The sequence below is a fragment of the Sceloporus occidentalis genome, unplaced genomic scaffold (assembly GCF_023333645.1).
Source record: "Sceloporus occidentalis isolate IW3139 unplaced genomic scaffold, rSceOcc1.0.p SCAF_19, whole genome shotgun sequence".
NCBI lineage: Eukaryota > Metazoa > Chordata > Lepidosauria > Squamata > Phrynosomatidae > Sceloporus > Sceloporus occidentalis.
In genome coordinates this window covers 3,463,483-3,483,067 of record NW_028316999.1, presented here as the reverse complement: position 1 = coordinate 3,483,067, position 19,585 = coordinate 3,463,483, and the positions used below count along the sequence as shown (strand labels likewise).

At 36.7% G+C, this 19,585-nt stretch overlaps 1 protein-coding gene across 1 annotated transcript in view; it reads right to left on the bottom strand.

The window, feature by feature from the left end:
- LOC149302320 (rho guanine nucleotide exchange factor 10-like) overlaps positions 1–19,585 on the bottom strand; it is a 56,071-nt gene that overhangs the window by 36,350 nt on the left and 136 nt on the right. Inside the window, exons 2-10 of the mRNA XM_089482420.1 lie at positions 17,109–17,265; positions 16,106–16,398; positions 13,318–13,381; positions 12,112–12,191; positions 11,433–11,489; positions 10,611–10,774; positions 7,177–7,284; positions 6,942–7,056; positions 3,959–4,071 (exon numbers count right to left, since the gene is read on the bottom strand). Coding sequence (XP_089338546.1) covers positions 3,959–4,071; positions 6,942–7,056; positions 7,177–7,284; positions 10,611–10,774; positions 11,433–11,489; positions 12,112–12,191; positions 13,318–13,381; positions 16,106–16,398; positions 17,109–17,265 — 1,151 coding nt within the window. The remainder of the gene's footprint in view (positions 1–3,958; positions 4,072–6,941; positions 7,057–7,176; positions 7,285–10,610; positions 10,775–11,432; positions 11,490–12,111; positions 12,192–13,317; positions 13,382–16,105; positions 16,399–17,108; positions 17,266–19,585) is intronic.

Below are 19,585 nucleotides of genomic sequence, written 5' to 3'. Positions count from 1 at the left end.
CCCTTTTTAATCTTATTTAGAATAAAAGTCTTACTTTAACTTTGTCCTCAAAACACAATATATGTATGTTAGATGGGATTCTTGGTGAACGGGTTTTCTTGTTCAATAGACATTTACTAGCTATGTTTAGCCTTTTTATTTTAACCTTGTATTGAAAAGTATCCATTTGAACAAACGTAATAGCAGTTCCAATGGTCAGACTTTGCACAGGCACAAGCAAATATGCCAAGTCACACCGAGCCGGATATATCATAAACCTGCAGTGTGATTGTGACGGATTATAATGAAAGAATGCTCTGTTTCATATACTTTACTGCACCAGAATGCCATAAACAACATTGTTGTATAAAGAAAGTGGCATTTTGAGTTTTGTGGGACCTTGGCGACAAATGGACCTATAGTGAACACTGTACGTTTAGTATTTATTTAAAAAAAAACAAAACAAAACAAACAAAACAAGTTATTCCCTCAAGATTGTAAGCTTGCGAGCAGGGCTCTCTCCAATTCTTGTCTTGTCATACCCCTTGAATATATGTGTTGTATTAAGCGCTACGTAAACTGTTGGCGCTATATAAATAAAAGATAATAAAGTTAGGGCAAGTGCTAAATGTTGAGCAATCACCAGGGAATTAATGGGATGCGCCAATGACTTTATATACCAGAATCATTCTTTATCAATACAGCTCAAAATCATCTGTTGACGTTTGAAACTGGTGCAAAACAATTGTAAGTTTAAGTGAGTAGTATTTGGTGACCTTAAGCTGACTGCTGGTGTCATGTCCCTTAACAATCAGTAAAAAAAAAACATGCAAACATGTACAGGGTGGATTGATAGCATCTCTATGTTAAGGGCAAGAGCAAATATGAGAGCAGAGAAATGTGTTCACTCTAAGGAACAAAACCACTGGACAAGATGGAGAAGTTGGTCTGCTTTCACAATCATATTGGTCTTGCTCAGTGGGGGAGAGGAAATAGGATGTTAAGAAGTGATGAAAGAAAACAGCCGGACATTTTTTCTTACTCTCTACAATTAAAACGTTTATCCCTTTCACATGCTTAAGAAACCTGTGTCCATGTATCACTTGTCAGTTTCTGCAGTTAAAGGGAATCGTTTTATCACTCAATAATTCTGTTCCATGCAGGCATAATACCCACAAATAGATAGATGCTTGGGGGTTTTATTATGGAAAAAGCAATAGCTTATACAGAAGCCTGGTATTTTTACATTTTGAATTTTCAGTCTCTTAGACATTTTACTAAATTCAGTGGTGATCTAACAGACCATGGTACAAAGATTAAAAATATATATAGAAAAAAATATATCAAATATATATCAAAATGCGGTTTGGATGTGAACCAGTTAAATGAACACATATATCCTTGCTACTAGATCTATTTCAGCAGCAGCAAGATAAAGGATAATATAACCCATACCCCTCCAGTTTAACACCATGTATTGCTTGGGTGATGTGTACATTAAATCATGCATGCATACATGCATGCATACATACATAAAGTCTGTGATATTACCTAGTCTTTCCATAGAAATGCTAATGGTTCTGAATTTAGGGCCATTAGTTTGACTGTCATTTAAATTATCATATAAAAAGCTGTAACATGCACGTGTATAAAAAAATATTATCTCGATAGCATATTCTACGTCTGCGGGTCAATAGAATGTACACAGCAACTACTGGGCAGTGAATGTAAGATATCGGATGAAGCTATTCTGAATTTAAGATACGTTCAAGCACCAAATAAGATATAAATGTATTCCCTGAGAAAGAATAAGTGGTTTAATAAACAGAGTTATACAGGGCCGACCCAAGGCAAAATGCTGCCTGGGGCGAATTTTAAAATGCCGCCCCCCCCCCCATTATCTACCCTTCCCCCCCCCCCTTGTACTTACCTTTCAGCAGTCCTGCGGCGAGTCTCCCTGTTCGGTCTCGGTGCCGGCTTGTAATGCTCAGCATTACAAGCCGGCACCGAGACCGAACAGGGACACTCGCCGCAGAGGAGAGAGAGAGGGGCGCCGAGCGGGTACTGACAGCTTGGTAACCGAAAACCACTTGGCGCCCCTTTCTCTCTCTTTCACTTAAAAAAAAAAAAAAAAAGGGGCTTGGGGCGGCGAAGTGCGGCCCCTTCAAAAGTGCCGCCTGGAGCAGTTGCCCCACTCGGCTCCATTGTCGGGCCGGCCCTGTAGTTATATATTTCAGAAGGCAGCCACGTGTATATGTCGCAAGTGTCCAGATTCCCTTGGACAGTCTTAATGTTGGTGATTTGACCCTCGAAGAAGTGATCCAATATCGTAAAGTGGAGATCGGGCCCGCAATGCATTGGGTGTTTCTTCACCACGTTCTTACTTTTTACATGTACTGTCACCAAAAATTGATGTCGCTACAGACACACAGTATAAAGAGAGACCTGGAGGGATCCACCAAACGTGCCTAGCACGTAGGGAATGACGAAGGGGTAGTGTTGCCCTCCTCACCTGTTGTTTCTGTAAGTCACATTGTTGTTATGTTACATACTACTTGTTATGTCCTGTCTACCCACTGTATAGTGCTACAGAATATGATGGCGCTATATAAAACAAAAATCAACAATAATAATAATCATAACGTAGTAGATTGAGGAGCTAGTGCAGAGCGAGTATGCCCGCAATTTGGAGGGGGTCCTAATTTTTCCAGAATGGAATGTAAAGAGGTGCAAAACATGGCCTTTTATAAGTTTATAACATAAAGTTCCAAACCCTAACAAAGGATTAGAAATATTTCCATCAAACAAAAAGGTCAGGAATTTTCTTTCATATCGCCTTCGCAAAGTGTAATAGGTGTAACTTTTTCAGGTTAGGTTCATGCATTGATAAAGCACATATTAACTATTTAAATCCTACTTTAGTTGTAACAAATACATCTTAAAAGGTGAAACAAAGACTGAAATATTTGAATTTTCAGCGATCATCTTCAAGGACAATTTAAAGAATGAGATGAGTCAAGCATGATATTGATAATGGTTTTCTAAATAACAGCCATAGAGGAGTTAGTCTGAATTGCAGATTTTTTTGCTAGAATGAAATGAACCATATCCTCGTCAATTCCCAACCAGCATTTTAATCAACGTAATCATAGTGAGTGCGGGACACGTTGACAAAATACTGCAAAGCTTTATGTTACAGACTCAGCAGAGCAGATCAGAGCAAGACAGAGTTTGGGAATTAGGGAGACAAAACAAAAAACTCTGACATTCAACACCATGGTCAGAGTATAATAATCAGACAAAGGCTTAGCAAGGTATGTAGTTAAAATGAAAGGCAAACCTATGTTAGATAATCATTAAGGTGAAAATTAGGGAGGCTAAATGATGACACAATTCATAACGTGATCAAAAAGCTGGGGGAAAATAATAACAACTGGCCAAGTCATTCACATAAAAGGGCTTTTATTAGAGCCCAGAGGGTATTTATTATTGGGTGAACTACCATTAAATAATAGGCTTCGAAAAAGTGATTTAAAAAGAGTAAAAAGTAAAGTTCCACTAGAGGGCATCATCATCATGGAAAATCTTTAAGGAGAATGCGAAAACTTTTGTTGCCAGTTTTCATAAGCTCACATCTGCTACAAGGGTGATAACAATAAAAAAGTTTGCACAAACATTGCAAGGGAAGCTGAAGACAGTTACTATAACCCGCTAACAAGAGTGCCCATGAAGCTATTTTTTTTACTTAATCAGCAGCTCTTGATAAATGATCCAAGTCATACTGTAATCACTATAAAATATTTGCTGAGAGGATGACGTGCTGGCATACGTGTGCCTTTCTTGGTTTTTTTTTTGGAGAATAACCTCTGCGATAAAAAATATACTAGCAATATGTCTGGAATACAAATTCCAATTAAAATAATTATATGTCAAGAAAGAAAAATAAGTTATCAATAAGTTAAAATGTGAAAATAAATACCTGCTGTTGTGTTAATCCTTCTGGCATTGGCGTCATAATCGCCTCTGTGTGCAAACAGTCTACATCGATAAATAAATTCAGTTCTTCATCCTCCAGACAAATTGACTTCCGATCTAAACAGGCAGTTAAAAGTGTTACATCATAAAAGACCACAAGTGTACCCATAAACTATTATGGAAACATAAGGATAATTTGTATAATCTAAACTACTTCATACTCCAAAAAGTAGCTTTCTTAATACCTCAACAACAGAAAAATATAATACATGACAAAATGATATCAACACACAAAGGGGCCATCCATCCCAAAACGATATTGCTGATGGCAATTACTAATCTTTCTCAGAATTAGAAATGTATTTTTTGCCTTAGAAAATCAAGTGTAAAATAATCACCACTATTTTTATTTTTAAATAATGAAATTGTAGAAATATCAAATCAAAATATTGAGAGTATTTGTTAATGTGCAGTCATTTAGTACCGAACAGATCCGACCAAACATAACCCTATGCAATATTCATCAACTATTTCATAAACTTTTCTGATTAATTTATATTATAACCAAAATAACTGAAAATCAAAATCAAACTGAAACAGCATAAATCTTTTCAGAAGAGCGTATTTAGTATAGAAAATCAAAGTAATTGTATAATGTAAGTGACAAAAATAACGCCAGGTAAAGCACGCTAGGGAAGCGTTTAAAAAAACATCCAAGATCATACTGCTCTACAATATGACATCTTGTTATGGTGGGGGAAGCCTTTATGTACTCAACATACAGAGGGATATTCACTTAACCCCTTCAATCCCAGGGGTTTTTGGTACCTCAAAGCCCAGAGCAATTTTGCAATTTTTGGGGTATGTCGGTTTAGTGATGATTCTCCTTTCCTGTGAATAGTGTACCCATATAAACTATATATTGTTTTTTCAAGGAGATAGAGCTTTCGTTTGATACCATAGTTGGATGATTAGATGAAAATTTAGAATGAGAAATTTAGTAAAAACTAGCGAAGATTAGAAAAATAAACTAATTTTTTTTTACATTTTCCCTCTGAATCCTCACAAAATTTGGTAAAGTGATGGAAAATCCCCTCCAAGTTTATCAATTCAGGTGTCCTGATTTCAGAAATACCTAATTTATATAGATTTTCCAGACTTTCCCAGCACCAGGGAGCATACTATAAGGTGTACAATTTTGTATAATTTTTATGCCTATGGCTTAACGGGTTTGGGGGTCGTGAACGGGGGCAGAAGGGTTATACTGGCTAGATGTTATGCTAGGGCAATGGGAAGTAAGGTTTTTTAATAATTTTTTTTATTATCTTTTTTTATATATATTTTTTTACATTTTTTTTTTCTTTTGTATATATTATTTTTACACAGAAATGGTTAGAGGTCCTCCTAGGGACCTCCTGAACATGCCAGTGATGTCACAATGACATCACAGCTCACATTATAAAAAAAAAATTGTATTATATATATTATTATTTTAATGATTTATTTAATATTATTTTTTAAATGAATTAACTTCATTAACTGAATTAACTGCATAGAGATCGCAGCGTCTCTGTGCCTCATCGGAGGGCAGGATATCCCCGCAGGGGATATCCTGTCCTCAGATCAGGGCCGGCCCAAGGCAAAATGCCGCCTGGGGCGAATTTTAAAATGCCGCCCCCCCCTTATCTACCCTTCCTCTCCCTCCGTCCCTGCCGCCCCCCCCTTGTACTTACCTTTCAGCAGTCCTGCGGCGAGTCTCCCTGTTCGGTCTCGGTGCCGGCTTGTAATGCTGAGTGCCGGAAATGAGGTAATCTTCCGGCACTCAGCATTACAAGCCGGCACCGAGACCGAACAGGGAGACTCGCCGCAGAGGAGAGAGAGAGGGGCGCCGAGCGGGTACTGACAGCTTGGTAAGCGAAAACCACTCGGCGCCCCTTTCTCTCTCTTTCGCCACTCGGCTCCATTGTCGGGCCGGCCCTGCCTCCGATGACCTTCCGGGTTACGTCACTGCTCGCGCGATCGGGCACTTTCAACTGTAACAGCTTACCGGCTTTCATGCCGGAAGCTGTTACGGGAGATCGGGCAGCAGAAAGCCGGCGATCCCAGGGGGGAGTCCAGGCTGTCAAACGACAGCCTGGTCTCCCGTTCAGCGGCAGGGATGTGTCCCTGACGCTGCACGAAGGGCTGGACGTACCGGGACGTCCATAGGGGTTTCTTTGTGGGCGTTTTTTGGACGTCCCGGTACGTCTATAGGGGAATGAAGGGGTTAAAGGAGAATTAACAAGAAGGTTAGCAGGAGAGTTTTGTTACAACTGTTTCGCTTCATTATACATTACAAAAGGTCCAACCCAAGCGAGCGTATACTTCAGGAAGATATAGAAAAGGAATAAATAGCAGAACAGCACTCCAATATTTCTGGTGCTTGAACTGGGCTCCGCCAGCACCCTAAAATATCCCAAATAAAGTTGCTCAGCACTCCAGTAGTTCAGTGAGGTATATTTAATTCAGCAACACGGCCAACGTTTCGACCTTACGGCCTGTATCGATAAAGACCGTAAGGTCGAAACGTTGCCTGTGTTGCTGAATAAAATATACCTCACTGAACTACTGGAATGCTGAGCGACTTTATTTGTTATACTTCGGGAAGAATTCGGCTGACTGCGTATAATGTATAGTCAACTGAATTATGCAGCGTAAGCTCTGTCCATTTGCAAGAGGAACCGGTCACGGCTGCCCTTCATAATGAATAGTGAAGTGACAGAGATTTAATCATAACTTTTCTGCAAACTCCTGATTAAATGAATAAACCCTAGATTATAATATACAAACATGTTGAATGTTTTTTCAAATGATTGTTTGCCCTCAGTAACGATACCTCACATCTTTACTGTAAAAGGCTGTAAACATGTTTTTCAGAGGCGTGGGTTAAGTGCGTTTAAGATTTTGTTTTAATGAGAATTTAGACCGAATACATCAGATAAACATACCTTGCAAAATAAAGGATTTGGTTCTTATGTAGGAGCGGCCTTTCCTCACAGCAGCTTTTGTTTTCTCCAGTCCATCTTTAGTTCCCTCTTTTGCAGCTTTCATAAGCCTTTGCATCTAAAAACAAGTCAACGTAAAACGTCATCTCATATACAAAGGTTAAAAAAAAAAAGGAAATTAATTTTCTGGGCCGTTGAACCATGCGCTTAAAAAGCCACCAAATGGAAGCTACATCACCTTGAGTTCATGTTTTTGTTTTAAATGTTGGATCTCTACTCCTCCCACTTTGTTTGTCACCAAATCTTTCATTTTTCTCTCGTAGTGTTGCTTTAAACGTGCTAGGTCCTGAGAAAGTTATATGAAAAAATATGGTACAGACTTCATAAGAAATATGCAACATTTAAAAAAACAAACAAAAAGAAACTTTGCTTTCAGGTGTTTGTGAGAAGAAACTTCCAGGGATTTTTTAGACGTAGTTCTAGTTAACACTGGAAAAGAGTAAAAAGAAGTGCATACGAAGAAGTAGAAAAAAAGATAGCTCTCAGGATGGCAAGTACGGTACTACAGAAAATGTAATACATAAAGCAACCACTAGAGGGCACAAAAAATCCTCACCGAGGCAAAATTGTAACTGATTGGTCTTCCAAAATAAACTGAAATTGCTTATGTTTTGTGATAAGAAAAGGAATAGCTGTAAGTTGATCATGGACGTTGACATCTTAATAAACCATTCACTAATGAAATAATAATTAAAAGAAACACTGATCGCATGTCCTTATTTTTGTTATTTTTTCTAGATCGTTTGTAAAACTACTAATGTTACTGAAAACTATATCAAATATAACATTTAACATTAAATCAACCTAAACATTGGTATATCAATGCAGCCTTAAATGACTCTAGCCATATCAAAGTCCAACCCTCAAACTGGGGCAAGGACAAAGGTTGTGGAGGAAAGCAAGCAAATTGCCCCCAGACACCACTCACATTGCAGCACATTTTAGTCCCTGGGGCTGCTACAGTGGAGGTTAAGACACAGGTTAAAAACACAGGCCTCGTCCCCACCTTTACACTAGTCAACATACTTTTAGTTTATGATCCAAAATAAATTATTTGAGATTACGCTAATGTAATCCTCCCTGGCTGAAAACGTTGATAAATAATGTCTCATAAATATTGTCAGAGGGACAGTTTAATGCTCCTGACTATAGAAGAATGCATACTAAACACGTACTTTAATATGCATTCTTCTACTCATCAGACACAGAAGCACTCCTCCATGGTTTGGCTATTCTTGCTGTTGACTGACTGCTTGAAAATTCTCCCATCTCTTCCGAAATGTAAAAAAATGCACATATAAATGACCAATGATAAAAATTCAGATAGAAGACAAGTCTCTCTGCTCTACAATAAGGCTCTTTATTTGAAACACTGCTCTATGTCTTGTACCAATACATTTGTTCTAGTATGACTGGTCAAATAAGAAAGCAATAGAATTATTTCAGAATGCATTGGCTTATGTGTCATTAACTGAGTTAGCCTCTCATCCTCATCATCAAAGAACGGAAAATAAGTCAGGGGTCACACTCTAACTATTTGGAAGCTCAAGTGTTTCTTTAGAAAAAATTACAGGAGTGTAAGGAGAATAACTATAGGTTTGTGTGTGTGTGTGTTAAAGAATGGGGAGGCATGTGCAATTTATTTTCTCTTGAGGGGTGTAGGGGTAAGTCATAGGCTTTCTCATAGGGGTTCTGCACACATATAATATATCTGATTATCACGCTGTGACCACGTGCATCATTCTCAGAGTTACATCCTGCAGTTCCAAAATCACTACACAGCAAACAGCAAAATATTCAAGTTTACTCTGTTACTTGAATGAGAGGGAGAGGACATTCCATATTTTGTAATGCCTCCAACAGCAAGGTGTATGTCCGACATTTGTCTGGGTTTTTTTTGCATATAGTGCCTACAGTGTGAATACAAACAGCTGAATACCCAATGATATCACACAGCCTCCTTAGATGGTGGAGCGCTATGTTACGTCAAACGCATTCTAGAATCCCAGTGTGGGACACAGAAAAGGTTGTAAATATATCTTGTTAAAAAAAAAATAATAATGATATTGGTCTGTTATCTTCAAAATCATGTATAAAAAGTGAATTTGTCAAAAGTGCTAAAAGTTAACAGTCGCAATGACTGGTGCACACAGAAAACATTTCATAATAAATAAATATGTTTAACAAACAAATGAGAGAAACTTTAGTAAGATGTTGTTATTCTAAAAGCAGGTATAGCGAAGAAAGCTCTCACACATTATTCCATTATCAAACACAAGCAACTAGCAGGAGGCATATAAATGAGCCATTACATTGATGAGTTAATTTACCTACCAATAATCTAAGGTCTGAAACTGAATAATGTCTGAGCATAACCTACATTCAGAAAGCGTGCAGTGGTATCATATGGGTGACAAGCTCAATTATTCCGACTCATTTCCCCAAAATACAGGGAATGATTTAACAACTGAAGTTAAAACAGCTTGGGCTTTGAATAAATTACACAGCTACGTTAAAGAGAAACAAATAGGGCATGTTTGACTTGCAGGGAGTGCAAATAAATAATTTCATATAATATGTGCTCAACGACACTACTTGTGAGCTGTGGTCACCGATAAACTTAAGCAAAACAACTAAAATAAAGTATAAGTTCTTTTTTGTTTTCTTAACCAAAATCATCTTCTTGAACTTTTATAACCTTAGGCCTTAATACTGCAGAGCATTCATCTCTATATGACTAGCAGAGGTAAGGTGGAAGCTGGTTTATAATTCAATATAAAGCTGATGTAGACTTCCCACTGACTAGTAATGACTAGGAATAATAGAAGCTGATAAATGCAGCCACTGAGTTGGCCTCTACATGTTTACATGTAAATTACTTAGCAATTCCAAAACCAACAAAACAACATTGAAGTTAGGGAAGGTTCTGTAGACACAGCAATTGGGTCTGGATTAGGAACATTTTGTCAAGCACACAGATAGCTGCAAGATGGAAGAAATAATGTGAAGAAAGGTGAAAAGAAAAACTAATTGACAGATGTATTCCGTATCTGCATTGAGGATGGTAAACAAAAGAAGAACACATTCCGGATCCAACTCTTAATATTACATTTAGATTGTTTCCTAATATCCTCTACTATTCTACATATTGGAGTATGCAGTGCTCTCCACTGTCAGATAGCTATCTCTTCTCACACTTCCTCTACCGATGATTGCATCTGTACTCTATACCACTGCTAAGGGCCCTTCTACCCCAATGTATTCAGATCAAAATTTAGATTACAGTTCTCACATGACTGTTCTTATTGTAACTCCCCTTTTAATTATACTGTAAATTATAAAGCACTAATAAGATCTGTTAGCACTAAATAAAAATGTATAAAAATATGAATATGATTGTGGTGATGGTATTGAACAAACCCAGGTCAGTTAAATAGAAGCCAATCTGTTCCCTCCAACTAAACCACCATGGATTTGCCATTTGTGGCACATGTAGAAAATAGAGGTAAATGAAAGAGTAGCAAAGAAGTAGCAGGGGCCCAGAAAATACTCATAAAGGTGGCCTCCCTGAGATGTATCAGCTGATTTTAGTGACATAGTTGAGATACTTACGTGTTTTGTATTCCCCCCTCGGAGGAAAGAGTTAGGGACTCCATGTTTCGTTTCAGGATCACTCTGTTCTTCATAGCTTTCAAACTCGCTAGAACTCCAACCATAATCCAAGGAACTGTTGCCACCATCTTCTCCATTTTCCACATCATCATATATCATCTCCTCTGGATCTTTGATGGGAAAAAGTGAAATAAGACAAAAAATGTGTTAAAAAACAAAAACTGTTCACTTAAGGATCCTGCTCTATCTGCAAAACCAGGGATTGCTAACTTTTTGTTCTTAAAGGCAAAAATTTTGCATCACTATGCCATTAGCAGGTAAAGATCATCAGTCATAAAATGGCACATATTGTTTCTAACTAGAATGAATGAAAGATAAATGTCACACTATTTTAATGTCGTTATGTATACTGTATATACTATGTATAGACAGTAAAAAAAAAAAAAAAAGAAATTTTACATGTTAGGTTAAAAAAAAATCTGATATAGCATTACTAGCCAATACCAAACAACAAAAGAACATTTCGGTTTGAAATGACTCTTAATGTTGTTTTAACATATACTTTAGCAATACAGTTGGCATATAAAGGGTTGCTGACAGAAGCTGTACACTAATCATTTTTTTAATCTAAACATCCAGTGCATACGTGCATGGTTTGTAGCAATGCATTTTACATATGCCAAGCTGCTGTATATCAAACCACATTATTCACTGCAACTGCGATGTAAAGGGAAAAAAAAAACACTAGTAAAATCCACACAAATTAATGTGTGGATTAACAAATGAACATCACACAATTACCGTTACAGGACAATACCTTACCTGTGGCAGAATCAGAATTTTCCCTTGGAACATCATCATAGATAACTTCATCAGGATCTGGAAGACAGACACCAGCTTAAAAAATGTATAATAATCTTTCCAACCACAATCAATATTTTCGAACAAAGCCAAAAAGCATTCATTCTTTGTTTAAAAAGGGCTTCAACACACAAGCTTCATTTACTTTTTTCCAATGGAAAAAGTTGGTGAGATGATCTATGCAAATAACAGAATAAAACAGTGATTGCTCCACACACAGAAGTTTTCCCTAGAATTATGTGTGTATATGCCTATATGTATGTACAGTCATGTGAAAAAGAAAGTACACCCTCTTGGAATTCTATGGTTTTACATATCAGGGCATAATAATAATCATCAACTGTTCCTAGTTCCTTACCTCAGATGAACAACAACATGTGACATATTACACAGTCTCATGGTTTATTCAACAAAAATAAAGCCAAAAGGGAGAAGCCATGTGTAAAAAAACTAATTACACCTTATGATTCAATAACTTGTAGAACCACATTTAGCAGCATTAACTTGAAGTTATAATTTTCTGTATGAATTTTATCAGAAAAAGCTTTCCTAGACTAGAACCAATATGAAAGCAAAGATTGTGTTTAAAACTACACATCACTCTGATAACAATAAGCATGTAAAGGGGCAGAATACCTACTTTCCATCCACTCTGTATTAGCAGGATCTGCAACCCACTTGGCCAACACATCATCTTCTTTGGATGAATGGAAATCTTCGCTTTAAAAAAATAAAAAATTTTAAGCCAGTCAGTCATGTGAAATTAACTGCATACTGCTTTTCAGAATGACGACTATAAAAGGTGGAGGTGAAAAGGTAATGGTGAGTATATTAGTTTCAGCCCAGTAGGGGAGTTCGCTAGGACTCAAATATTATATTATGGACCTTTAATAACCTAGTTCATAGCTAACTACCTAAAAACTGCAGCTATTTCCAGATAGCACTCAAATGCCCCTGCATGATCCCACTAAGAGCTTTCAGGTACTCAACCGGCTTGACCTGTCTGATATATATATATATATATATATATATATATATATATATATATATATATATATATACACACATATATATATATATGTGTGTGTATATTATCAATCAGGGTTCACTGCAAAATAATGTAGTGTATTAGCATTAAAAGTAACAATGACTCTACAGCAATTTACAGGCTACACTATTTATTTAAGAACAGACAATTGTCATATAAAAGCTAATACACAGCTAACTTTTCTATGTGAATGGAAAACAATGATTCAAATTATGGCATGACCTCTTAAGCACATTTTTTTTGTTTCTTATTGGAACAAAAGAAAAACAACATGAAAATATTAAATCAGGTTTCTTTACAGGATTAAATTGTTTGCGTGAAGGGGGGCATTGTAATAGTTCAATAGATGTGGCATTATTAGAAATTGTAAATCTAAAATAAGTTCACATATAATACAAGTATTTTCTCTAGGGTTCCTAGCTTTTATTAGTACCCTAGAAAAGCTATGATTCCATTGTCACCTTCTATACTTTATGTGAACTTGCTAGCACATGAATGACCCTAATTGTAGTTTACCTACCAGCTCACCACACTAGGTAGCCACCTGGTTTGTGTATATGGCAAGTCGAGCCCTGTAGCTCATTCTTCCTTGCAGCTGAAACTTAGGATTCTCATTGTATTTAACTACAGTATAAGTGTAATTATTCAACAAAAATAATCAGTTTGTATGATAAATTGGCAAGCCATCAATAACAATTTAAAGACCATTCTGATAATAGTGGAGCAAAAACCTGTAAATCATTATGCATACATGAGAATACCAAAAGGTAAAGTATAATCCTAATTAAAAGTACAGACCTAGAATGGGGATCATCCAAGTTGATTAGATGACACTGAGGATTTGCTACAACTCCTTGAACACCTGCGGAGGACAAAATAATCATTATTATTATATTATATATATATACAGGGCCGGCCCGACAATGGAGCCGAGTGGGGCAACCGCTCCAGGCGGCACTTTTGAAGGGGCGGCACTTTGCCGCCCCAAGCCCTTTTTTTTTTAAAGGCGAAAGAGAGAGAAAGGGGCGCCGAGTGGTTTTCGCTTACCAAGCTGTCAGTACCCGCTCGGCACCCCTCTCTCTCTCCTCTGCGGCGAGTCTCCCTGTTCGGTCTCGGTGCCGGCTTGTAATGCTGAGTGCCGGAAGATTACCTCATTTCCGGCACTCAGCATTACGAGTCGGCACCGAGACCGAACAGGGAGACTCGCCGCAGGACTGCTGAAAGGTAAGTACAAGGGGGGGGGGGGGCGGCAGGGACGGAGGGAGAGGAAGGGTAGATAAGAGGGGGGCGGCATTTTAAAATTCGTCCCTGGCGGCATTTTGCCTTGGGCCGGCCCTGTATATATATATATATATATATATATATATATATATATATATATATATATATATATATATATATATATATATATATATATATATATATATACACACACATACATACATACATACATACATACATAAACTCTCACTATTATTATTCACATTTTACATTAAGTGAACATATTTAAAACATACGCATACAGAAGAAGTGGCCCCTGCTCTTGCAAACTTACAGTCTATTACAGTGCAAAAGTAAAGGTATACAGAGTTCCTGGCCTGTCTGCGGCCCTCAAGGACCTGAGCTGTGCAGCCCTGGTCTACTAAGTTGAACAAAAGTACATCACATAACCGTATTTCACTTTGTTACACATCATTTTCGAATTTATTTAGGTCAGATCTCTCGCTGAGAAACCAAAAAAAATATACATATATATGCAACATCAAAATATGTTTTGGGCCAAATTATGGCCTAAAAGTGACAGAAATTTGATTTGGCTTAGTTAGGAAGTCTAAATAAGTGTCATAAAACGTCATTGTTTTTGATGCAAAAACAGAGCAGATGCCTGGCGGTTGCGTCGGTGAGCAGCATCATGGGTATTGTGACTTGCTCTTGTTTGACACATGCCCTACACTTAAGCCAGTTACCATGGTAAAAAATGCAATATGGCCTACTATAAACCCTTAATTGTACTAAAACCCCTAGTCTGTAATCCTCTATAGAAGAAGTCAGCAACCAATCTACATTAGAGACTGTTAGGGATATTAATGAGACAAAATAGGCAAAACCAATATTTTATCACATACGCAAAATAACGACGCTACCAAATATTGTAGTACCACATCCACAATATTAATTTAAGGAGATACCCTATATTTTATCTCCGATCCTAAATTCTTTCAGATCGCCGAAAATTATAATTCAAATTAGATAGATATCACGAAGATAATCAATCAAAAATATTATTTATTGTGAATACAATTTATCAAATCTATATATGGGTCACACAGTGCATGATATAAAACACAAAATTCTTAAAACATGTCAAAATGAATCAATTCAAATACAGTATATTATCGATAGTTATCAATATAAGTTACTACTTTATAAGTAACACACAATTAATTTCCATCCCACTCAGCAACCAAAAATTGATAATAATCAGGGCAGTAATAAAGATATCACTATCTCTCTAATATTAGTTCAACTAATATAACAAATTAAAAATAATATAATTTTGTCTAAGAGTATTAGTGAAGTTCCTAATAGATGCAAATAATGTCAAACTTCATCTATAGGTAAAAATACCTTTTCATTATTGTTATTATCACGGGTTATAAGCTGCAGTCTCACAAGCCGTCATATACAATAATGCAATATAGTACTTCCCAGAAACAGGGAATTCTATACGAAGAAGACAAAATTCATCTCTATTCAGAATAATAAAACAATTATAATTACCACCACTTGTTGCTGTTATCCCACCGGTCCTTGTAGAAATTAATCCAGGTTCAGTGGCAAGAAATTAAGTGGAAAAAATATAACTGTCTACCAGTTATATAGGTTATAACTCAAGATAACTCCAAGAGTGAAATATGGTGCCAGAATCTTAAGATTCCAATTCTCTGGGGTAAATTTGGTGAATAAGTCCGTCCGGGTCTGTCTGTTTCAGGGTGCCATCTTTTTAAGGTCCCCCCCTTTCTTTTAAAGACATAAGCTTTTAAAGACAGGGCTTATTATCATAGCCTCCACCTTTTGATTGGAATTCTCCAATCATAACGGTGGGTTTTACCCATTATAATTAGAATTTCTACTCATATTTACACCGTTGTAATTTCTTACTTTACCTGTGAGAGACGCTCTGGTCTAAGAATTAACTTAAAACCATTACATATATGTTTGGAATTTATCCTTGGTCACCCTTATCGCTAGGTGTTACCTCCTAGATAGTAACTCAGGACTTGGTAGACTTACCATGTATCCCCCATACGAATTTACGTTCCCAAGGATATGCAGCGTCTACTCCTTAACTTTCTCATGGAAGATAACATTAATTGTATCATACTTACTGAAACATCTATATACATGAATACTTCTTTGTTCTCAATTATAGAGAGAACAAGGACAAAAAGAAATAATCACTATATGATTAAGTAAAACAAAATGGCTCTGACTCCATTTTGTTTTCATGTAAAATACAGAATATGTGGAATACATGTTTTCTATCATAAAATATCTGACAAGACTATTAAGTCATTTACCGTACCTTGTTCATCAACAGATATATTCCGAATTATAACTGGAGTAGAGTACGCTGGCACTAACAATGGTAAGTTTGAGGGAACTGCATAGCCGCACGGGACAGGAACAGAGTAGCCACTGGGCACACGAGGGCTAGTGCTTTCTTCAGTGGAAGGAGGTTCTAGAGATATGGCTGAATCCCCTTCTTGGATAGGTGCTATGTCAATTACAGAATACGGGTTCACTTTCTTTGGTGTAGAGCCTGTGTCAGGCTCTGCTGGTAACTCCTTTTGAAATGAAGCTTCTTCATTGCCTTCAGTGGGATGGGCTAGTTCTTGGACCGCAAAAGAAAAATACATCATAAAGTGTACATTTAAAAATAATTATTTGAATGAATTAATGTTGTTTTATCATTTTTATTTCTAAAAGAAGAGAAATGTACATTAAGAACACACACACAAATACAAGCTGCACATTTTGCATGGATGATGTTATACGCAACACACTAACTAACTAATGTTCACCAAATGAATATGATAAACTTTAGTTATTATTGCCTTTTTCATTGTATCACTCTATCATAAAGATTTATAAATCAACAAAAAATACTTATAAAAACAAGCATTTTATTGAAAGCTATTAGGCACTCAAGTGCTAGCCTAGTTCAATTTACTAAAATTAAATAAAAAAAAAATAGAGCTTGAGGGTTCCCTCTATCTTCCCCAGCCACCAGCTGGTTTCCAGAGAAGCATCAGCATTTTTGTATTACAATTAGCGTTGACACTTTTGTATAATACTGTTTCACCACTCCATTGTAAAGATATTCTAAACAGCAAAGTAGCATTTTAGTAAAATTAACAAATCTGCTGCTTCTCTAATCTGAAATAGTAAGCCTATTATAGAGAAAAGGAATTATAGCATTAACAATGATCTGCAAATAATCTACAGGTCGGCTGTGAATTTCACAAACATTTATTTTTTTGGTCATTATATAATGAATTTTATTATAAGAATCACCTGCGGAGCATGGTGATTTTGATACTACGTCATTGAGCTCATTCCCACCCGTTGGCAGGAGTTGTCTGTCAGCTTCCGGGGCCTCGTCACCACTGTCAAAGTCGAATTTCTCCCCTTCTTCGTCTTCATCGTCGGCATCAGCACTGAACAGGAATTGATTCTCAAATACTAGTGATTTAAAAAGGTACAATCACATTGTAACACGTGAACTACATAGAATTCCATTGCAGAACAAGTGACAGTATAAGGTCTTACAGATCCATAGATGTGGTCTACAAGGAGTATTTTACTTTCTGACATCTACTACAATTATATCTTTTTGCAACCCTGATTATGTTTCCCTAATATACAATTATTTTACTAATAGTACAATCATGTTTTAAAATATGATGTAAACAATCAGTTATTGCTTACTTTTATCCTGCATTTACAATAACATGGATTTTTATTTTTTTTAATTGTAAGGCTAATTTAAAAAAGAATAGAGCATAGTTGACCTTTTTGCCATATAGGTAAGCAACAAACCCTACGCCTCTGCGACCCAAGGTTACACATCGTGTCTTGCACACAGATCGAGCACGAGGCCCTCAGGGGCCAGAGGACTGCCATGGCCAAGTGCACTGAAACCTCAGCAAGCATCCTTAATTGGCCCTGACAGATTCAATGTAAAAACTATAAATCAAATGTAAAATCATGGCAATGCTTTAGAGCCTTATTCGAAGTACATAGTATTAATGATTATAAAAAGGTTATAAAGAGGACAAAGTCAAAATATCATGCTTAAAGGACTCTGAAAAAAATCATGTCAGAATGTTTAATCTAAAGGCCATTGTAGGAAACAAACAACCTGTATTTGTCTATAATGAGTTCGGTTTGCTGCAATCTTAAATAGTCTTGTCTTTCCGTCAAGGCCCCAGAATGTGTCAAGCACGGCTGACAAGGGACCTTTGATAAAAACAATCCGTTTACTGTCCGCAGCCCTTTCCAGCTTGCAGCCCCCTCAGGTCACCCTGCCCCAGCTATTTCCTTTGTGTTACAGTAAAACACATCATTTCTAAACAACGCAGCTGTAGCTAAGGGTCCGTCTAACGCCCGTCATCATAAAGAGATCTCCATATGCGCTCCGAAAAGATTGTGTAGGTAGATGTATATAATCTTCTATGTCTTACATGCGGGCTTATAATGAATACAAATAATAATCAGCTCAAAAGAGACATTCATTCCTCTATAATATGTTTTTTTTTTCTCCAATATGTAGAACTTTAAAAAAAAAAAAAAAACATTTCGCAATATGTACAGTTACAATCAAAATGTATCAATCTTCAATCCAAATCAGGTTTATTCAACATTTACAGACGTTACGCTGTTTGCAATGAACAACTCAAACAAAAGACATTGAAATAGCTCAACACAACACATGCTTCAAGTGGTTTCCCCAAATTCAGCTGAAGAAGTCATTATAAGTTGCATTTTCAGTTGAATTTGGGGAAACCACTTGAAGCATTCATTGTGTTGAGCTTTTTCAATTGCTTTTCATTGATTTGTTCATTGAGTTGTCACATTTGACAATAAACCTGATTTGCAACAGGGATTGAATAATTTTGATTGCAGCTGTGTATTTTTATGCATTTACTGCTAACAAGTATGCTTTACAATTCATAGTATAATAATGGTGGAGTAGAATAAATACAGTTTTTTAATAAGTGCAGGAGTCATACACACTTTATGATTATGGATAAGATAAGATAAGAGGTCCTTGCCAAGAAGTGCCAACAGCCTGTTGTAGCAAGGAGAGAGGAGACATACAGGTAAAAGGGGGGAGAAGGGCAATTTATGAGAGATCTGATTGAGCATATTAAAGTAAGTACTCATTGTAGTGCTGCAGTAAAAATGTGTTCTTTAGTTTGCTTTTGAAGCTCTGGGGAGATGAAGCTTAGTGAATGTTTGGTGGTAGGGAGCTCCAGAGATATGGAATGAAAGGAGAAAAGGCTTTTGGCCAAAAGGGAGCATTAGCCGTTATAGGAGGAGACTCAGAGGGTGTGCTGGTATATCATAAGTGAGAAATAGGATCAGGATGATCCTTGGAGGCAAGGAGAATTTTTTTCTTCATATAAGGCCAGGGAATTGGATTTGGTGTAAAGTTAGGGTTACTAGAGGAAAGGGAGAGTCTTCAGGAGCTGAGAACTGATCATGCAGGGATAGGGAGAGATATGTAAAGTGTGAAGACAGCTATAAACAGTTATATTGATTAAAATATGCATCCAAAGTATCATGTAACTAATAATTCACCATGATTACCCTTTAGGATGTTATAGTCTTTCAAATCATTAATCTGAAGTTTGAAAAAAACTATTTATAGAAATTGGAAAAAAAAAAAAATAAATGAACCAAACGTAGAAAAAAATAGACCTGCATGTTAAGTAAAACCTATGTTCCAACTGCATTATTTTTACAGGTTTACATGTTTTTTTTCAACTCATCATCTATC